Source organism: Sciurus vulgaris, assembly GCF_902686455.1.
Source record: "Sciurus vulgaris genome assembly, chromosome: 3".
NCBI lineage: Eukaryota > Metazoa > Chordata > Mammalia > Rodentia > Sciuridae > Sciurus > Sciurus vulgaris.
The window spans coordinates 170526340-170544454 of NC_136463.1; the positions used below are offsets into that span (position 1 = coordinate 170526340).

The 18115-nt window shown below is 53.9% G+C and overlaps 1 protein-coding gene across 1 annotated transcript; it reads left to right on the top strand.

Moving 5' to 3' along the window:
* The first annotated feature begins 408 nt into the window (after positions 1-408).
* WNT6 (Wnt family member 6) lies at positions 409-14040 on the top strand. Its single transcript, XM_079135216.1, has 4 exons — positions 409-798; positions 9346-9566; positions 9830-10164; positions 11705-14040. The coding sequence occupies exons 1-4, from the start codon at positions 719-721 to the stop codon at positions 12164-12166; spliced, it is 1098 nt and encodes a 365-aa protein (XP_078991342.1). The 5' UTR covers positions 409-718; the 3' UTR covers positions 12167-14040.
* Positions 14041-18115: the final 4075 nt, after the last annotated feature.

Sequence of the window (18115 nt, forward strand, 5' to 3'; positions counted from 1 at the left end):
CTCTGGGTCCCGGCCTGCATCTCCCTCTGCACAGCTTCCTCCCCTCCAAACTCCCTCATTCCTGGGAAGTTTTCTCTCTTTACAGTCAACAAACCTGTCAAACGTCTCCCTTCTAGCCAGCACCCCCCTTCCTCAGCTCTTCTTCCTTCCTCCCCCTCTTACCCCACGCTACTCTTCTTCCCCGCCCCTCCTTGCCCCCGACTCCTAACGGCCCCGGGCGGCGGGGTGCAGTCGGGAGAGGCGGGATGAGGGGGCCCGGCGGGCGGGTCCCGCAGCTAGGAGCGCGCTCCGGCCCCGCCCCGGCACCCGGCTCCCGCCCTCCGCTGCGCTCTGCGCTCGCCGCCCCGGGGCTCACGCTCCCTCCCGAGAGTCCCGCCGCCTCACTGTCGCAACTGCCACCCCCACGGCCCCCCTGCCCCCCGCCCCCGCCCCGGCCCCGTTCCCCTCCCACCCCCGCCCCCGGCTCTGATTTCTTCTCCCGAGCGAGCTCGGCAGGAGACACAGGCGCTGGCTGCCCGGTCCGCTCTCCGCCTCCGCCGCGCCCTCCTCGCCCGGGATGGGCCCCCCCGCCGCCGCCGCCGCCGCCGCCGCCAGAGCCATCTCCTCCAGACCGCCGCCTTAGTCGCTGAGCTCGTCCTGAAGCCCTGGCGGCCCAGCGCACCTACTCACTCCGCAGCCTAGCCCGCTGCCGGCGCCGGCCGGCGGTAGACAAGTCACGATGCTGCCGCCCGTGTCCTCCCTCCTCGGGCTGCTGCTGCTGTTACTCCTGTGTCCAGCGCACGTCGGTGGACTGTGGTGGTGAGTGCTTCATGGAGCTGTCCCAGCGCGGCCCCGAACTCAGGAGGGCGGGGATCCCGGGACCAGCAGGGGGACTCCGCATTGTACTCGTGACTTTACGGACTCTACCTGCTCGCGGAACCCAGCTGTGGGGCAGTGGCTTGGGGACCCTGGGCAAAGGTGCCTGGAGTTCTCCTCCTGACCTCCGCCGGGCGCGCTTCCGAAGTACCACTTTGACGTTCCCAACCCCTGGACACATTCTATTGTGTTCCTCCTGTTCCTCCCCTCCCCCCAAGTACTGAGCTCGGTTCAGATCACTAAGAATTGGCGGGTAGGTGGGAAAGAGCTACTGAGACAGAGATCTGTAATCAGAGATTTGGAGAAAAGAATGAGTGAGGAAGGTACTGGAACTAGAGGAGGGGGGCTGGATATGGGGCGCTCCCTCCTCAGGCAGAGGAACAAGGTGCGAAGGCAGAGAGTCAAACAGCTGCCCCTTGTCCCCTCTTTGCCTACCAACCCACCAGCTTCTCTCTGGGGCTCCTTCAGCGTGGGCAGTAGTATCGAGGAAAGGAATGTAAAGGGGAAACTGAGTCAGGATCTTGACTTTTCTGTACTTCCCACTCCCCCAACAAGGAAGAGGAAGAAAAGCAAGAAAGGGATCCAGGTCCCTGGTCCTTCCAGATATGGAGGTTATGGACTTAAAAAAGAAAAAAAGATGTACAGCCCATGAGATGCGAGAATCCGGGAGGGTCCTGGTGGAAGAGGTGGGGGTGGGGGGCCTGGTCTGCCAAGGGATGGGGACATCTGGTCTTGGCCTAATTAGGGCAGACACTAGCTTGCGCAGGTTGCAGGAGCTTTGAGCCTTGAGGGACGGGCAGGGCGAGGAAGGTGGGTGCCCCCCGGGACAGCTCAGAGATCGAAATCCTGAAGTTTTTTTTTCCCTCCCCTTCTTAAATCTACGGAGCCGCAAACACCCGCCGGGAATAGCTCAGCATTTAGAGGGGCGGGATTTGGACAATAGTGCTAACGGATTAGCCAATCCTAAGAAGACAGAGGGTTCTCTATTTGCATATTGCCACTTCATTGGTTGAATTCCTACACTCCAGTCCTCGCCCACCCCGGGGGTTTGGAAGGCGGGGTTGGGCAGGCAAATCCCTCTCTTCTGGAGAGATAGAGTAGAATGCCCACACAGCGAGTTGCCAGCGGTTATCTCTTTTCCGTGATGCGGGAGAGACATCCCTCGTGGGTATCAATAAGGGGGCAAACTGAGGATGACCCAAGTGTCAGCTGGAAACATGTGCCTTTTGATCCTGGTTTAGCACAATGCAGTAGCACCGACAGACCTGAGATCTAATCTCAGCCATTAAATCTATGATCTTGGGCAAGTCACTTTCCCTCCCTGCCCGGCAAGGTCTTAATTGTAAAGTAGGGATAACAATCTTCCTACCTGGAAGGCTGGCTGGGAGGTTTAGGTGTGGAAATGATCTGACATTAGGAGATACTCTTCACAGCCCAGCTTCTCCTGGCCAAGGTCCCCAGGGGTGAACAAAGTGATTAACTTAAATTCAAAATCTAGAGGCCCAATTAAAACTTAGTAAAGGAGTCTCTCCTTTCCTAAACACACTTATCCTAACTGCCTTTTCTCGAGGTCTGGGATCAGAGTTCCTCTCTGATGGCGATTGCCTTCCCTCTCCTCCCCTTTCATCTGTCAAACTGTTCTCATCCTTACAGTTAAAATTCCACTTTCCTCCATGAAGCTTTCTGTCCTCCTTCAGTTGCCTTCTCTGTGCTCCCAGTGCCCTAAGCATTGGGCAGTTATGCCAGTTACTGCATTTGACTGACAACCATTTCCTGTGGGGTCTCTTTATCCTGCCCCTGGAAGTCAGAATCTTTGTCTTTAGGGTCTCCCAGGCCCAAGACAATGTAGGTGCTGGAGATAGGTTTGTGGAATATTGACAAACTGGTTAATTCGCCTTTCCAGGGGTTTGTATCTGCGGGGGTTTCTTTGTTCAGGAGGGACTGCTGGGTGGGAGCCAAGAGGGGCCTGGTCCCTCAGAGACTGACCCTGAAGGGGGGGGGGCAGGGAGTGGGGGAGGAGCTGAGGAGGGCAGGTGTGGGAGAACACAGAGGCCTTCATGGCACAGCTGCAGGGTGAGCTGGGTGAAGAGTGAGGGGCCTGGGTGATAAGGTGGCTGAGAATGTCTCACTCAGATGGGCCTCAGAGAGAACCTGCCCCTCCCACCTACCTTGACCCCTTCCCTCTCCTGGATTTCTGAAGATTCATTCCTTTGGTCCTAGCCCAGACTCCATTCACATGCTCTTTGATTCTGCTTACTCCTGTCCCCACCCCACCTCACTACTGCCCTCCAAGGTCAGGTTAGGTGGGTGGTTAGGCTGGTGGGTGGGATCTTGCTCAGTAGTTGGCCTGAGGCTCTTCCTGCCCCTCCCATCTTGCTTTTGCTGGGAGCTTGCAGGTTGTTCCCTGATATCCTGGATATGCTCAGCTGGCCTTCCTCTTACTTCTCAGGATGCTGGTCAGACCAGAGCTCCAGTGATGGCCAGGAAAGCAGCAGGACCTACAACAGCCACTCTGGCATACCAACAGTGGCCAGGCTGGGATCAGAGAAACCTCTAGGGCCTCTGAGTGACCCAATCATCCTGATTAGGAAAGGAGGGTCTAGGAAGAGGGTGACGCAGGCCCTTGAAATTGGCTCAGGGACCTACCTGGCTTCAGGTTCCAAAGAAGTTTTCCTTTCACTCTCCTGTCCTTTCTGCTCCCCCTCATCCCAATGCATGCATTCTAGACTCTGCTGCCAGCTTCTTTCCCTGTGTCTTTCTATCCATCTTGTAACCATTATCTCTGTGAATCTCAGAAAACCAGATTCCAGGACATTGGCCAGGCTCTCTTGAGGTCATCTCGTCCAGCTCACTGCCTCCAGGCCATCCACTCTCATGCTCTAGTACCAGTAGTCCCCATCCCCAGACCAGAGTGGGATAGAGGAGAGGCTCTGGCATCCCCCTTCACCAGCTACCCCCTCCTACCCTGCTCCCCTCCTGCTCTCCCCCAGGAAGTTCTTCACAAAGTCTTACCCATCTTTATTTATACCTTCAATCAGTGAATGTAGAAAATAGCTCACTCTTACAGAAGAGCCAAATCAATCTCCCTTCTCTTTTCCTCTTTTCTTCTTTCTGTTTTATATTTTCTATGAAAGAAACTAACCCTCCCCTTGTTCCACTAGGAAAAACACCACCCAGTCTCCCTCCTTCCTTATATCCCATCTTGCCTCTGCACTCCCACTTCACATATGGAAAGGAAACAGGCACCAAGAGAAAGACCCTGGCCTCTTCCTGACACCCAGGTTTTCTAGTTGTCACCTCCACCCCAGGCTGAACCTGGTCACCCTTTCCAATTCTGTCTTAATCTGGGACCCCTGACCCTGTTGCTGTTGCTGGCCCCTGCCAAGTTCCAGGGTGGGGTGGGATGGGGGTAGGGTGGCCATCCACTCCACCCTCCAGGCCTCCCGCCTTGGCAGCTTCCCCGAGGGAGACAATGAGGCTATGAACAGAAAAGGGCAGGGGCAGAAGGAGGCTGGCTTGATCCAGGCCAGAGCATGCCCTGGGCCCACCAGAGTCCTGGCACTGTGACATTTCCTGGGGGGTGCGTCCCCCTCCTGCCCCATTCTCATCGGAAGAGAGGAGCTGGTGGAGGGGAGGTCAGTGGGAGGCCTGATCACCAGGGCCCAGCAAGGGGGATTCCAGAATGAGCACTTTGATAGGGAAGTGCAGCTGTGGAAGGGATGAGGCAGGGCCAGGAGAGCCAGAGCACTAGGAATAGAACCAGAGACCTATCCTCTGCAGACTGGTGAGGCCCACCACCCCACAGCCTGGGACCTCTTCTACACCCCAGCCAGAAACTGCCTGAGGAGTTGAGGAAGAAACTTTTACCAAGAGGTTTTTTTGCCTGGTTCCACCAGCTGAGTCCTCTGTTTAATCTAGAAGTAGATCTAGAAAGAACTCAGAGATCATCTGGTCTAATACTCTCTGGTTAGAGCAGGAGGTCCAGGAACAGGAGGTGACTTGCCCAGTACCCCAGAATAATGGTAGCTGAGAGCTGGGGCTGAGAGTTCACCTCCTGCTCAGCTCCTTCCTCATCCTTGTGTGCAGTGGCAGGTGGGGGTTGAAAAGGGCCATAGGGTCTTTCAAGTCCTCTTTGCTCTCCCATCCCACCCCCATGGATGCTCCCCACCTGATCCGGGAGAGCAGAAGGTGCACAACAGATTCCTCCTCTGTGCATCCAGTGAAGAGATGGTCTGTCCATTGCTTTGCCTCCCAGAGCCCTGACCAGTAGGAAACCCTTTTATATAGTGAGGTCTGTCAGGGAAGGCAAAGCCCTGTCTCTCCCAGGAGCCATGAAGAGTGAGTGTTGAGGACAGACGGAGGGAATTGGGTCAGAGTGGAGGAAGGAAGGAATGGGGGCCACTGGTGGACAGTGGGGAGGCAGGGGTTAATGGAGCTGGGGCATCATTGGCTTTGATGTGGTGGTGAGGGTGGGGGTAGGGACGGGGGAGGGGGAACAGTAATTACCGAGTTAGACAGAGCAGGACAGGACAGGCGGGCGGGCACAGGCCCGGCAGCCTCAGCAGCCGTCAGGCAACATTTTTCTGCCCCTTTCTCTACCACCCACCCCCTCCACCCCCGTACAGCCCCCACCCACAGCCCCAGGGCTCAGGGCTCCCTCTGCTGGCTCCTGGGAGGTGGGGTCAGTCTAGGGACCTTGGGTGTGGGGCAGGGAAATAGAGGAAGACCTTCTGAGAGACCCTCCAGAGGAGGCCCTGCACCCACATGGACTGTGATCACTTTGGCCTCCATGATCCCATCAGGAGTGCTTGCTGAGGAAGGAGAGGGGTCCTAGAGGGTGCTTCATATTCCTTGGCAGGGCTGGATGAAGGAGGAGGCTAGACAGATACAGGCTGAGAAGAGAGGCAAGGAGTTGGAGAAAGGGTGTTTTAAGAATCCACACATACCACCCGCACTGCGCAGACCCAAGAGTTGGATGGAGTCATATCATCCCTTCACTCAACCTCATAGAACAAGCAAATGGCAGAGCCCAGATCCAACCCCAAGTCTGATGGATCCCAAAAGCCCTGAGTGGGCCCTGTTGAGGACATTTTCTTTGACCCTCTGAATTGAAAGGTGAAAAGATAGGTTGGACTAGAACCCTAGGGCTTCTGGAGCTTAGATCTACAGAAGCTGCCAGTAGGAACTGGCTGACCTCTGATACCATCTCCCTGGGCATTGATCCTACCAACCATGGTCCATGGGAGAGAGATCTTAGTGTCATCCAAATGGCCAAGCCACTTAGAATGGCCAGCCCTAGGCTTGATCCTTCTTGTCTGCATACTGAATTATTTTAGGGTCAAGCTCTTTTCTATGCCCAGGAATGGCAGTTTTGATTAGAACTGCAGATTCTATATATTGTATATTTCTACCACCACTGCTCTCCAGATGCTAAGATATGCGAATTCCCTCAAAGAAACATATCTTCTCAGGACTGATCCCAGGTCAGTGCTGATCCTGAGGCTCTAAGGAAGCAGACGGGAAGGAAGGAAGGTAAAGGAAGAAGGGACACTGTGGGGAGAGGTGGTTAGTTCTGGATATGGAGTCAAATGTTAAATTTGGGGATGGGAGTATAAGGCTTTCCTGCTAATTCATTTTTCTGAAGCCCAAGTGGGAATTGATCCATTCAGAGTGGCTCAGATAACACAGAGCTGGCAGAAACCAGGGTTCAGAAGCTTGGTGGAGTGTTTTGCCCAGGGTGCCCCTGCCTTGCCTCTTCTGTTTCATTTCCTATGGATTTGGGATAGAAGCAAGGACAGGAAGGCAGGGAGTAAGTTGGTCCCTTGGGATTCTAGCTGCTACCACTCACTGCCCATCCCTCCTCCTGACCAGCTCGTAAACAAGTCTAGTTCCCAGGAAGGCAGCCAACCCGGGAGCCAGACCCGGACCAGGAACTGGCTCTGAGGCAGCCCCTGGACCCTGTAAAGAGCCAGCCCCATCTCCTGCAGGGCCCTGCCCTGCAGACTCCCCTCAGTTCCTCTCCTATCTCTAGCTCCTGGGAAGCAGACAAGGTCAAGAGGTTTTGCCTTTCTCCCTTGCTTGTTCCCACTCCTTCCTGCCTTCCTAGAGGAGGAGGGAGAGGAGAGGGATGGGGCAGAGTGACCTTGGGAAGATAAGTCCAGTCAACCTTGGGAAAGGGAGTCAGCAAAGGGCAGGGGTGGGGTGGAGTGGGGGCTGGGAAACAGCAGTAGGGGATGTGGAGATGGGAAAATGAGTTCGCAGAGCCTCACCCAGGCATGAGGAAAAAAATATTTCAGGAAGTGGATCAGGAGTCAAGAAATAACATATGGGCAGGGGGCTGGGCTCAAGGGAGGACTTTCTCCTTAGATGGCTCATTCATTTATTCAGAAACATATAGTAAATGGTGTTCACTATTGTATTATACACTACATATGTTATTCATATGTAACACAATTCATAAGATGCAAATTTTTAGAGTTGACCTTGGGGGGAAATAGGAATTAGGCATCTAAAAATCTGTCATGGAAAGGAAAATAAGACTGTCATAATTTTCATAGTCTTAGCTGCTGACCCTGTATAGTTATGCCAGAGGCTGCTCAGATTCTTTTCATAATGAGGTGGGATAGGTGGATGGAGGAGGATAGATAAACTGATAGATGGGTGGATAGATGGAGACTGATCAATTCTCTGAGGTCATTGAGCATTGGAAACCAGCTTGGACTGTCCTAGCTTTGGTCCACTATCTCTTGCTCCATCTGCCCCTTCTACAGGGTTGGGGAAAGGGTGGGGCTGGTGTTGGATGGGTCCTAAGCTCAGTGGAAGAGTGGTCTGGAGTACAAGTCTCTCCACTGAGAAGAGATGCTTAGTTCCTGAACTATGTGAGTAGGACTGATGACACCAAACTGATCCTGTGTGAGACAGATCGATAGATCCATCGATCAATAGATAGATAGATAGAGTCCTTAAAATATGGAGCTTGCATATCTTTCTGCAAACACCTCATCCTTAGTGCTGAGAGTTCTACCTTAAAATCTAAATTCCTCCTGCTGCTGTTTAAGATCATTACATCTCAGAACATGCCTGGGCAGCCTGTACTTGTGGAGCAAATGGGGACAGTGGGGCAGACATGTACTCAAGCAAACCTGAAAACTAGGTCACCTTCACCTTTCACCCATCTGCCATGATTTTCCTCTATATTTTCCCTGGAGACCCCTCTTCCCACCCAGTCTATCTCTGCCCTTTGCTGAGGGTTTTAAGTTGGTCTCATATTACCTAAGTGCTCTGTCCATATATTTCTTTAAGACGAGGATTCCAGTTAAGTGTTCAAATAGGAGTCATTTGATTAAACTGTTCCCCCCAGGTGTGAATTCCTGGCTGACAACCTATGGAAACTAAATGTCAGCTCTCTACTCAGGTGGAATGAAGGCAAGGGTGGAGGGATTTCTGAAAGTCTGTGCAACTTCCCATGAGGTCTTTACCTACCAAGCCCCCCATTGAACAGTCAGATATGTCACCCCAGAGCATAGGCTTTGACTTACTGCCATCCTGCTCCAGGAAAGCCAGAGACCCTGATGTTACCTACTTTGCAGCAGTGCTGCAGAGACCCAGTCCCTAGTTCTTTGCTTCTGCTCTTCAGTTCAGGGAAATGGAGGATATGGAGGTAGAAGTAGGCCTCCACCTTAGAGATCTAAGCCTAACTCTCCCATTTTATACAAGAGATATCTGGGTTAAAGAGAGGGTATGACTTTCCTCAGAGGTTCCTTCCCTAGTCATTCTAAGACCTTATGTCTATATCCCTGGGATGGCCCCTCCCTTTCATTTCATCTGTCTAACATATCCAGCTTGCGGTCCACTAAGACCAGATCCTTCCTTCCTTCCTTCATACTGCTTATTTTTCTTCCCCCACCCCCCACTTCTTCTGGAGATGAACCCAGGAGTGCTCTGCCTCTGAGCTACATACCCAGCCCTTTTTAAAATGTTTATTATTTTGAGAGTCTTGCAAAGTTGCCCAGGTTGGGCTTGAACTTGTGATCCTCTTGCCTTAGCCTCCCGAGGAGCTGGGATTACAGGTGTGTATCACCATACCTACTCTTTGGTGTCTCTTTCTTTGACAGCCTTCTTGATCTTTCTTTTGCTAATTTCTTCCTTGTCTCCCTTTGGGGCTAGGCCTGTTGAATTTTAGCCTTGGCCTACCTGGTGCTACTGCCTTCATCTTGAGTCAAGTTCCCATAAAAATTTGTTAATGAAGATATACACAGGATGAGACTGCATCCTTGCTCAATAGCAATTTTCAGTCTAGAATCTAGTCCAAAGGGGACACAGACGTGGCATGGTAAGGGAACCAGATAGGACAACCTTCATCTCAGCTGGGGGTAGGATGGGTAGGCACATCACAGCTCCTGGCTGTGGGCTAAGTGAGGGGGTCTCCCTCTCTTCCATGCCTGCTCTTTTGTGAGTTACCCCCCTGACCTGCTATTCTATGATCCCCAGGGCCGTGGGCAGCCCCTTGGTCATGGACCCTACCAGCATCTGCAGGAAGGCACGGCGACTGGCAGGACGCCAGGCTGAGTTGTGCCAGGCTGAGCCGGAAGTGGTGGCAGAGTTAGCCCGGGGTGCCCGGCTTGGGGTACGAGAGTGCCAGTTCCAGTTCCGCTTCCGACGCTGGAACTGCTCCAGCCACAGCAAAGCCTTTGGGCGCATCCTGCAGCAGGGTCAGTGTGGGGAGACGACCTGGCCAGTAGGGGGGCTGCTTCCTCCCTGCTGGAATGCTGGAGGAGAGGGGAGAAGTTTCAAGGAGGATGCCCGAGCCCCACCTCCCCTCTGATCTACAGGTGCCCTGGCCCATCTTGCCCCTCCACGCCCTGCGTAGACCCTGTCTCCCAAGCCTCTCCCTGATGCTGGCTAATGCCCCAGGCTCTAGACCCCAAGCCCTAGCTAAGGCCCTGCTCCTTGACTGTCCCTTCTTCATCCACAGACATTAGGGAGACCGCCTTCGTGTTTGCAATTACAGCTGCGGGCGCCAGCCATGCAGTCACACAGGCCTGTTCTATGGGTGAGCTTCTGCAATGTGGCTGCCAGGCACCCCGTGGTAGGGCCCCGCCCCGGCCCTCTGGCCTGCCTGGCACCCCTGGACCTCCTGGACCCGCAGGCTCCCCAGACGCCAGCGCTGCCTGGGAGTGGGGAGGCTGTGGTGACGACGTGGACTTTGGGGACGAGAAGTCAAGGCTCTTTATGGATGCCCGGCACAAGCGGGGACGTGGAGACATCCGAGCGCTGGTGCAGCTACACAACAATGAGGCAGGCCGGCTGGTGCGTAGGGGCGGGGAGTGTGCATGCAGGCGGGCGCGGTGTGCGTGGCAGCATGACTGTGGACGCGTGGGCATGAGTGAGGGTGCAGTGAAGGAGTGTGTCGGTGGGAGTAAACAGGACAGAGGAGGTGTCTGGGGATACTGGGAGGGACATGGTGCATGTGGAAGTGTGGGAGGTGAGGTGTCCAGTCCAGAGGTGAGTGGGGGCTGGGAGGCCTGATGCTGGCTGACACACTCAGGGAACAGCACTGAGGCCCTTTAGGAACCCAAGGTGGGGGAGAACCCTTGACACAAGGCAGGTGAGGCAAAGCTTGGGTAGACATCTGCTTACCAGGGCAGGGGCAAGAGAAGGAGAGAGATGGAGGATGGAAGAAAGGATAGAAGCAGGGACAAAGGTATGGATGGGCTCTGGAGGCAGGGAAGTCAGGGAAGTGAGGGAGGCCTGGAAAGGTCCAGAGCAGGCTGGAAGGGGCGATATGTTTTGAAAAGCATGAAGGACCAGAGCCCATCCTGGTGGAGGTAGGAAGAGGTCAGGTGGAGGCAGCTCTGACTGTTCCTGGACATTCCAACTGGTGGCCCAGTAACCCCAGCTGAGGTCTCACACACCCAGAGCCATGGCAACTACATCCCACTTGTTCCCTCTGCTGTGAAGAGTGTCCCAGGACTATTGTTTAGGGACAGGAAGCCTGCCTGGGTCAGACAGTTCTAGAAGCAGGGCAGGGTAGAGTCAGGGAGTGAGAAGTAGGACACACAAATCTGTAGGTCAAGTTGGCCCCTGACCTCTGAGCTTCACTGTTGATATTCAGTGGGCCATCTGACTGGTACATCCGGGACTGTGAATCTAGACCCCAGCCCCAGACACAAGTAGCAAATTAGAGGGAGGCCCCCTTGTTTCCATTTTCAGTAGGGCATTCGCCTGGACCCTCCTGCACTCTGTGCCTCAATCCTAGAGTGCTCTAGGGAAACACACACATTCTGCATCCCTAGGGTTCCAGCCTGGGGCATTGGGCAGGGAAGGAGGAGGGGGCCAGGGAGGAATGTCCGGACAGGCCCACATACCTGTCGAGAGGGTTGGGAGGGGTGGTGGGGACAGACGCCCAGGCGGCTGGCTCTGTGTCTGCTCAGCCCCGCCTGGGGCCCTGAGAGGCTGGAATGAGGAGGCCAGGTTGGCAGGAAGGCTAGGCTTCCACAGCTGTCCCTTCTCTCCACCTCCCCCCATTTCCAGTGAGAAATTTCACCCCTGGCGTCCGTCCATTCTGTTTTCTCCCTGGCTTTGGACGCTGGAATCCCTATGCTACTTACTGTTCCCCCATTTTCCACTCTCCATTTTGTCATTCTTCCTCCCGCTCCTCTCTGAACTGTCGCTTCCTTGATTTCTCCTCCTCACTTCGCATTCTCCTTTTTTAATCTTTTTCTCCCCCTCCGTTCGGCTCACACCTCTGCCCCTAATCTTATTTTCTGTCCTTCCTATGGGCCTTGCTCCACCCCGTACCCCTCATTTGTCCCCACCCTGCCCCCCTCCGCTCCTCTGCTCCCCTCAGGCCGTGCGGAGCCATACGCGCACCGAGTGCAAGTGCCATGGGTTGTCCGGCTCGTGCGCACTGCGCACCTGCTGGCAGAAGCTGCCCCCGTTCCGCGAGGTGGGCGCGCGGCTGCTGGAGCGCTTCCACGGCGCCTCACGTGTCATGGGCACCAACGACGGCAAGGCCCTACTGCCCGCCGTTCGCACGCTGAAGCCGCCCGGCCGCGCCGACCTCCTATACGCCGCGGATTCGCCTGACTTCTGTGCCCCAAACCGGCGCACCGGCTCGCCGGGCACTCGCGGCCGTGCCTGCAACAGCAGTGCCCCGGACCTCAGTGGCTGCGATTTGTTGTGCTGCGGCCGTGGGCACCGCCAGGAGAGCGTGCAGCTCGAGGAGAACTGCCTGTGCCGCTTCCACTGGTGCTGCGTGGTGCAGTGCCACCGCTGCCGCGTGCGCAAGGAGCTCAGCCTCTGCCTCTGATCCGACGCCTGGCTCACCAATTGCGCAGAGCCGCCTTTCGGTACCTGCAGAACCTCTAGGGTCCAGTAGGGAGCGCTGCCTGGGCCCAGCCATTCCTTGCCAAAGTCCATCTCTCAGGCTTCCGGAATTGTTGAGACCGTGGCTTGGGGTATGTGTCAGCCCACGAAGGCCAAGTGCACCGGACCGATCCCCAAGAAGCGCTCTGAGAGTTTCTTGGGGGGACTATACAAGCCCTCCAGATGGAAACCAAAAAGCCGGTCTCTAGACCTCTGGAGAGGGGCTCCTAAGAACGCTGGCCATGGAATGGGTGGGTGAGTTTAGCATCAATAAAGATATTTAAACCAACAGGACTGGACACGCAGGTTGGGAGGACTGGTCCCCTCCGACTGCCAGAGGGCTCGGGAAGGAGTGTGTAAAAGGGAGGGGGTTTTGATGGAACTTACATCTTAGAGGTTGTCACCCTGGGTACTCATCTCCTCTGCTACTGGATTGGACTCTCCTGGAAACTCTGTACCTTTACACTTTTACCCTTTTTGTCCCACAATGGGGGCCTGCATCTGAGGAAGAACTAGTGATTCCTCTTTAAAGAGACGGTGAGAAGATCCAGGAAAAGGGGACGAGAAGCGTCTGGTGTCCTCAGGCCTGGCCTTAATTTTTAAGGTGTTGTGTTTATTCATGTGGCCCCCAGGGAACTCAAGGGTAGGCTTTTGGGGCCAGCCAAGTCCATGGAATTAAAGCACTTTATCAACTGTAGAATATGATGAAACTAGGTGATTAGCAACGCCAGCTTCTTTTACCATCAAACTAACCTCACCCCTATTAGCACTGAAAAGACTGCCCACACATTTCTAGTCCTGCTTGGAGGGCAAAAGAGGTTTCTCTTGGCACCCAACCACACCACCTTCCTTCTGGCTCCTTTGGAAGTTGAAGGTAAAGGGATGTGGGCAGTTCTGACTTCTCCAGAATTGAAGCCTTCCTCCGGGGGAGGGGGGCAACTGTGGGGATTTGAAGTCCCCACCTTCCTCCAGTCCAAATAATGTAATGGGGAATGACTCCCCCATTGAGGTATGTAGGACAAAGCATGAGCTTTGTATTCAAGAGCTCTGAGTTTAAAGCTTCTGCTGCTGATGCTTAGTTTATAACATAGGCCAATGTGGCCTCAGTGTCTGTACCTATTTACAATGGGAATATCACCCCATTTCAATTATCCCTTGCTGCATAATGAACAATTCCAAAGTAATTACTTCTCGAGATTCTTTAGGTCAGACATTCATTGAAACTCAGCTGGGTGATTCTGCTCCATATGGCAGATCCACTGGCGGGGGGCTGGGCTGGGCTGGGCTGGGCTGCCTAAGAGGCTTTCCTCCCATATCTAGGACCTCAGTGCTTCTTTAAGTGTTCTCTTGATGTGACTGTCTTGGGCTTCCTCCCAGCATGGTGGCCTTAGGGTTACTCAGATTTTTAACATAAGGCTGACTTTCTAAAGAGAGGCTGCCAAACTAGAAGCAGAAATTGTGTCTTCTTAAGGCCCCAGATCACTGTTACTCTGTATTGGTCAAAGCAGATCATAGAACAAGCCAAAATTGAAAGGAAGGGCAAATAGACTCCACCTCTCAATGGGAGGCACGGCAAAGAATTTGCAACCATCATAATCCATCCTGTACTCTCATAGAACTATTGCCTGGGAGGCTTTTATTTTCTTTAGATAGAAAAAACACTTAGCACAGCATTTGATGCATAATAATTTATGTCAAACTTACATTTAACAAATGGTAGCTACTGTGAAAATAGGAATAGAGAATTGATGCTTTGCAGATATTAGCCAGGTCCTGGGGCTGGGGTGGGGGGTGGTAGAGCCCTTGCTTAGCCTAGCATGCAAGAGACCCTGGGTCCAACCTTACAGTACTGTTTAATAAAAAAAGAAAAAGAAAAAAGGGAGGAAGAAAAGTCTATGTGGACAGGCCCTGATTGCAAATAAGTATACCTAACATTTAGATCAGGATAAAGGGAATTAAGTAATGGAAAGTCCATCCAATGAGTCTGAATTCAACACAGATGAATCCAGGGGCTCAAAGGGTGTCATAGGTCTCTCATCTAATTAGTCCCATTCCTCCAGCATATGTTGTTTCTGCTTATCTCTGCTTCTCTTTGCATACTGCCCTCATCCTCCCCTGCACCCTTTAAACCACAGCTCTCTGAAAGTTGGGGATCCAAAAGAGAATGGTCTTCCTAGTTATCCCCAGGAGAAATCCCAAGGAAGATCCTGACTAGTCCAGCCTGGTCATTTTCCTGTTTCTAACCAGTAACAGTGTCCAGGGAGATGTATTACATGACTGGGATTGGCAGCCCGCTGTGACCACAAAGAGGAGAGCAGAATTCTTCAAGTGGTACAGAAGGAAAGGGTCCTTATCCTGGATGTGATGAACCCTAGCCATGGCTTCCAGTACATCCATCATTCCCTACAGTGCCTCTGCATCTACTCTGTGACCTGGCCAGGCTGAGGCCTCCAGTTTCACAGTGAGTGGGGGGTTGAGGCGGTGCAGCAGGCTGTGGTGGGAAGGAAGGGGCATCTGGTATTCCTTCCTGCCAGCTTCCTCAGATCAAATGCCTGGACTTTGGGAAAAGGTCATAGAGAATTTAGATCGTAACCTTTCAACCAAAGTAGGCTCTGTCAACTTTCCCAGGGGGAGAGTGGAACTGGAATTTTGGGCCACACGGAGGAGAAATGAGGCTTCGGAGTGGCAGGGATTGTAATTCACAGGTCTGCCTTCCCCAGAGCTCTGCGGCACTTTTTAGCCTCCTGCACTTTTCTCAGAGACCACCAGAGGGCAGGCAGAGTCCAGCTTCCCTATCAACAAGGAGCAACAGAAGGAGCAGGACATCTGGGGAACTGAGAGCCCTTGGCAGAATGGAAGGAAGCAGGGAGATCTACAGACAGCTTAGGTCAGGATCCCAATATTCCAAACTGCCTGGGATGCATGGGCTGGCCAGACCTAGGACTGGGATGACAGTCTCCCAGTCTCTACTGCTGCTTGGACCTGGTGGTGAGATGGGATGGATGATGGTATTTTTCTCCATGATACCAGAGAAGGAAACTGAGGCAGTGGCATGAACCAAAACCACCCCAAGCAGGTTAAAAGTAGTATGACATAGTGAAAAAGGCCTAGTTTACAAGCTTAACCTTGGTTGGTCAGTTAACCTGTCTGAGCCTGTTTTTTCATCACAAAATAGGGGATCCTGGTAGCTTCTCAACACATTGCGGGAGTACACTGCAATCTTAAGCTGCTAGTCACCTGCCAGTGGTCCATCTTCTGTGACCAACCCAGCAGAGATCTGAAAGCTGCTTTCTGTGAGTGGTGATAGCAACACTCAGAAGGCACAATTGGGATCATTAGCCTCGTCCTCTTCAAGCCCAGAGTTGGCTCTGTGTTCTTGCACTGCTGCCTGGGTAGTGGGTCAGAAGCAGAGCTTGGAAGTAGCCCTCAGACACCACACCACATTTGCTCACCCAGCTGCTCAGCCCCAGGCATAGTCAAGGTCCCCTGCTGGCTGAGTGGCAGGGGACATGTGGTACTGGGGAGATGGGGGAAGATCAGAGAGGCACCCCAGATGTTTGCGTGACCACACCAGGAAAAGGCAGAACACAGGCATATGGGTAAAGAAACTGGGTAGAAGGCCTAGGATCAGCCTGAGGCCAAGGACTCCGAAAACATCTCCTTTTCCCTTCAATGGCCAAACATTAGGAATTTGGGAAAATGGATGCAGTAAGCTCACCCCCTGGCCTAGCTGAGGTCTGGGGAAAGAGCCCCCTTATGGATCTGGGGCTCCTTCCCTCTCCTCACCAAGACAAACTTCTCCAGCTGAGCAAGGGGACTGAATCAGAACTGGACTGCGTCAGGCTAGGACTGTGAGGATCCCACCTGTTCACCCTGGTGCCTCCCCGGCCCTCCTTCCCTCAACCTCCTCCAGAGCAGCCACAGCTGGAACCATTCGCCAAGCTGCCTTTGATCCTCTGTGCCCCCCCACCCCCAGTGGCCCTGTAATTGTGGTCTCAGGCGGCTGCACTGCGGGGGCTGGGGCTGGGGCTGGGCTGAGGGCCAGGGCCCAGGGCCCGGCTAGGGTGGGGACTGGGGGCTGCTGATAGAGGCTTGGCCATGGCATCGTTCATGTGGGGCTGGGGCCCCAGCTGCACACTCTCTGGGTCTCATCTACATATGTCAAGGCCATGTGCTCACATAAAATACAAGCTCTCCTTCTGTGACTGAGGAGGGTTGCCCAAGATTTGGGCACTTCTAGACATCAGGCCTGAGCCACACCACGCTAAAGTCTTGAGAACCAGTATTTGCCTCCTGGGGTTTTCAAAGAATTGGTAGCTTTTTCCTTTGTACCTCCATATTTCATGAACAGTGGAGGGGTGCACAAATAAAACTTCCTTCATCAGAGAGAGGGGGAAAAATCAGTTGCTCAACCAGGTCAGCAGCATTTCCCAAAGGTGGCCCCACCAAAACACTTGGGATATAGTTAGAAATGCAGACCCACAGGCCTTGGGCCTGAAAAGGCTGGTTCAGTCATGTGGGGTCTAGAATCAATACTTTTTTTCTTTCTTTTTTTAGTACTAGCGATTGAACCAGGGGCGCTTTCCCACTGAGCCACATCCCCAGCCTTTTAAAATATTTTATTTAGAGACAGGGTCTCCTCACTAAGTTGCTTAGGGCCTCACTAAATTGCTGAGGTTGGCTTTGAACTTGCCATCCTCCTGTCTCAGCCTCCTGAGTTGCTGGGATTACAGGTGTGCACTGCCACTGGTACTTCCCCCCAGAGGAGACAGGATGCATCAAGTGTGGGAAACACTAGTTCAAGCTCTGAATAGGGAGCAAGGAGGTCTGTAGCCTAAGGGTGACCGTGCCACCTGTGTTGTACTGGGCCTGTTCTGAATCCTTTCTGGGGCTCAGTTTCCCCAACAGTCAATGGGAGCTTGACCCCCTGCCACCTGCGAATGCACTCTCCCACCTTGGGCCTGGCTTCCTTCCTATGTCCCAGAATGGTCTCCCCCATCCTTACCTCCTTCCCAAACTGTAGTCCCAAGTTTGTTCCTGTCCCTGTCCCTGCAGCATGGTGGGGGGGGGAGGGGGAGGGCAGGGGATGGCTAGGGTCAAACAAGGCTCTGGCTGACGCAGTCTGCTTCCTGCCCCCGGCTGTTTTCCTGCTGTCCAGCCAGACTGCTCCCCCATTGCCCCACCCCCACCCCCAGCAGCCTCAAGCCCTTAATTCCTGACAGCTGCAGTGGCTGCCGGCAGAGATGGGGGGGGGGCGGGAGGAGGGAGTGTATGTCGTCAGCCTGCTGTTGCTCAGGCCACCCCCACCACCTGACAGTGCGGGGACAAGAACACCCCTCCTCTCTCTTTCAATTCCCCAAGGATGGGCAATTCCAGGAATGGGCCCCTTTTGTCTCTGAGCCCAGAGGCTCGAGCAGTTCTGTCCCTAGGCCAGGAGGGGCTCTCTTCAGAAAGAGGGGGCACTGGGTGGAAGGGGTGTGAAGCTTGCGCCCACTTTACAGAGGAAAATGTGGAGGCCACAGCAGGAGTAGGAACCATCAGGACCCAGAATAGAACCAGAAACCGAAACCAGAGCCTTTGCCCCTGCTGCTTGGTTTTCAGGACCTTGCCTGGGCCAAACACACTTGCCCCATATGAGGAGGGGCCTGGTGTTCAGCCAGAGTCAGGAAAGGAAAAGAAGTGGTCCCAGAGGACCCTGTGTGCACAGGACCAGGGCGACACTCAGAGCATCAGTAGGCACGGGCAAGCAACACTCAGTGCAGGGGCCACAGCTGCTGTGCTGGGAGTCAGGAGACCTGAATTTACTTCCAGCTTTTCCACTAATATGCTGTGTGACGTTAAGGAAGTCATGACCTTTCTGAGCCTCAACATTTTCTCATGACATGAAATAAGA

Excerpts from the sequence above, each read along its gene's own strand:
- WNT6 (XM_079135216.1), top strand. The coding sequence starts at position 719 with ATGCTGCCGCCCGTGTCCTCCCTCCTCGGGCTGCTGCTGCTGTTACTC. Across the intron at positions 9,567-9,829 it reads TGGGCGCATCCTGCAGCAGG|ACATTAGGGAGACCGCCTTC; the intron begins GTCAGTGTGGGG and ends CTTCATCCACAG. Across the intron at positions 10,165-11,704 it reads ACAATGAGGCAGGCCGGCTG|GCCGTGCGGAGCCATACGCG; the intron begins GTGCGTAGGGGC and ends TGCTCCCCTCAG.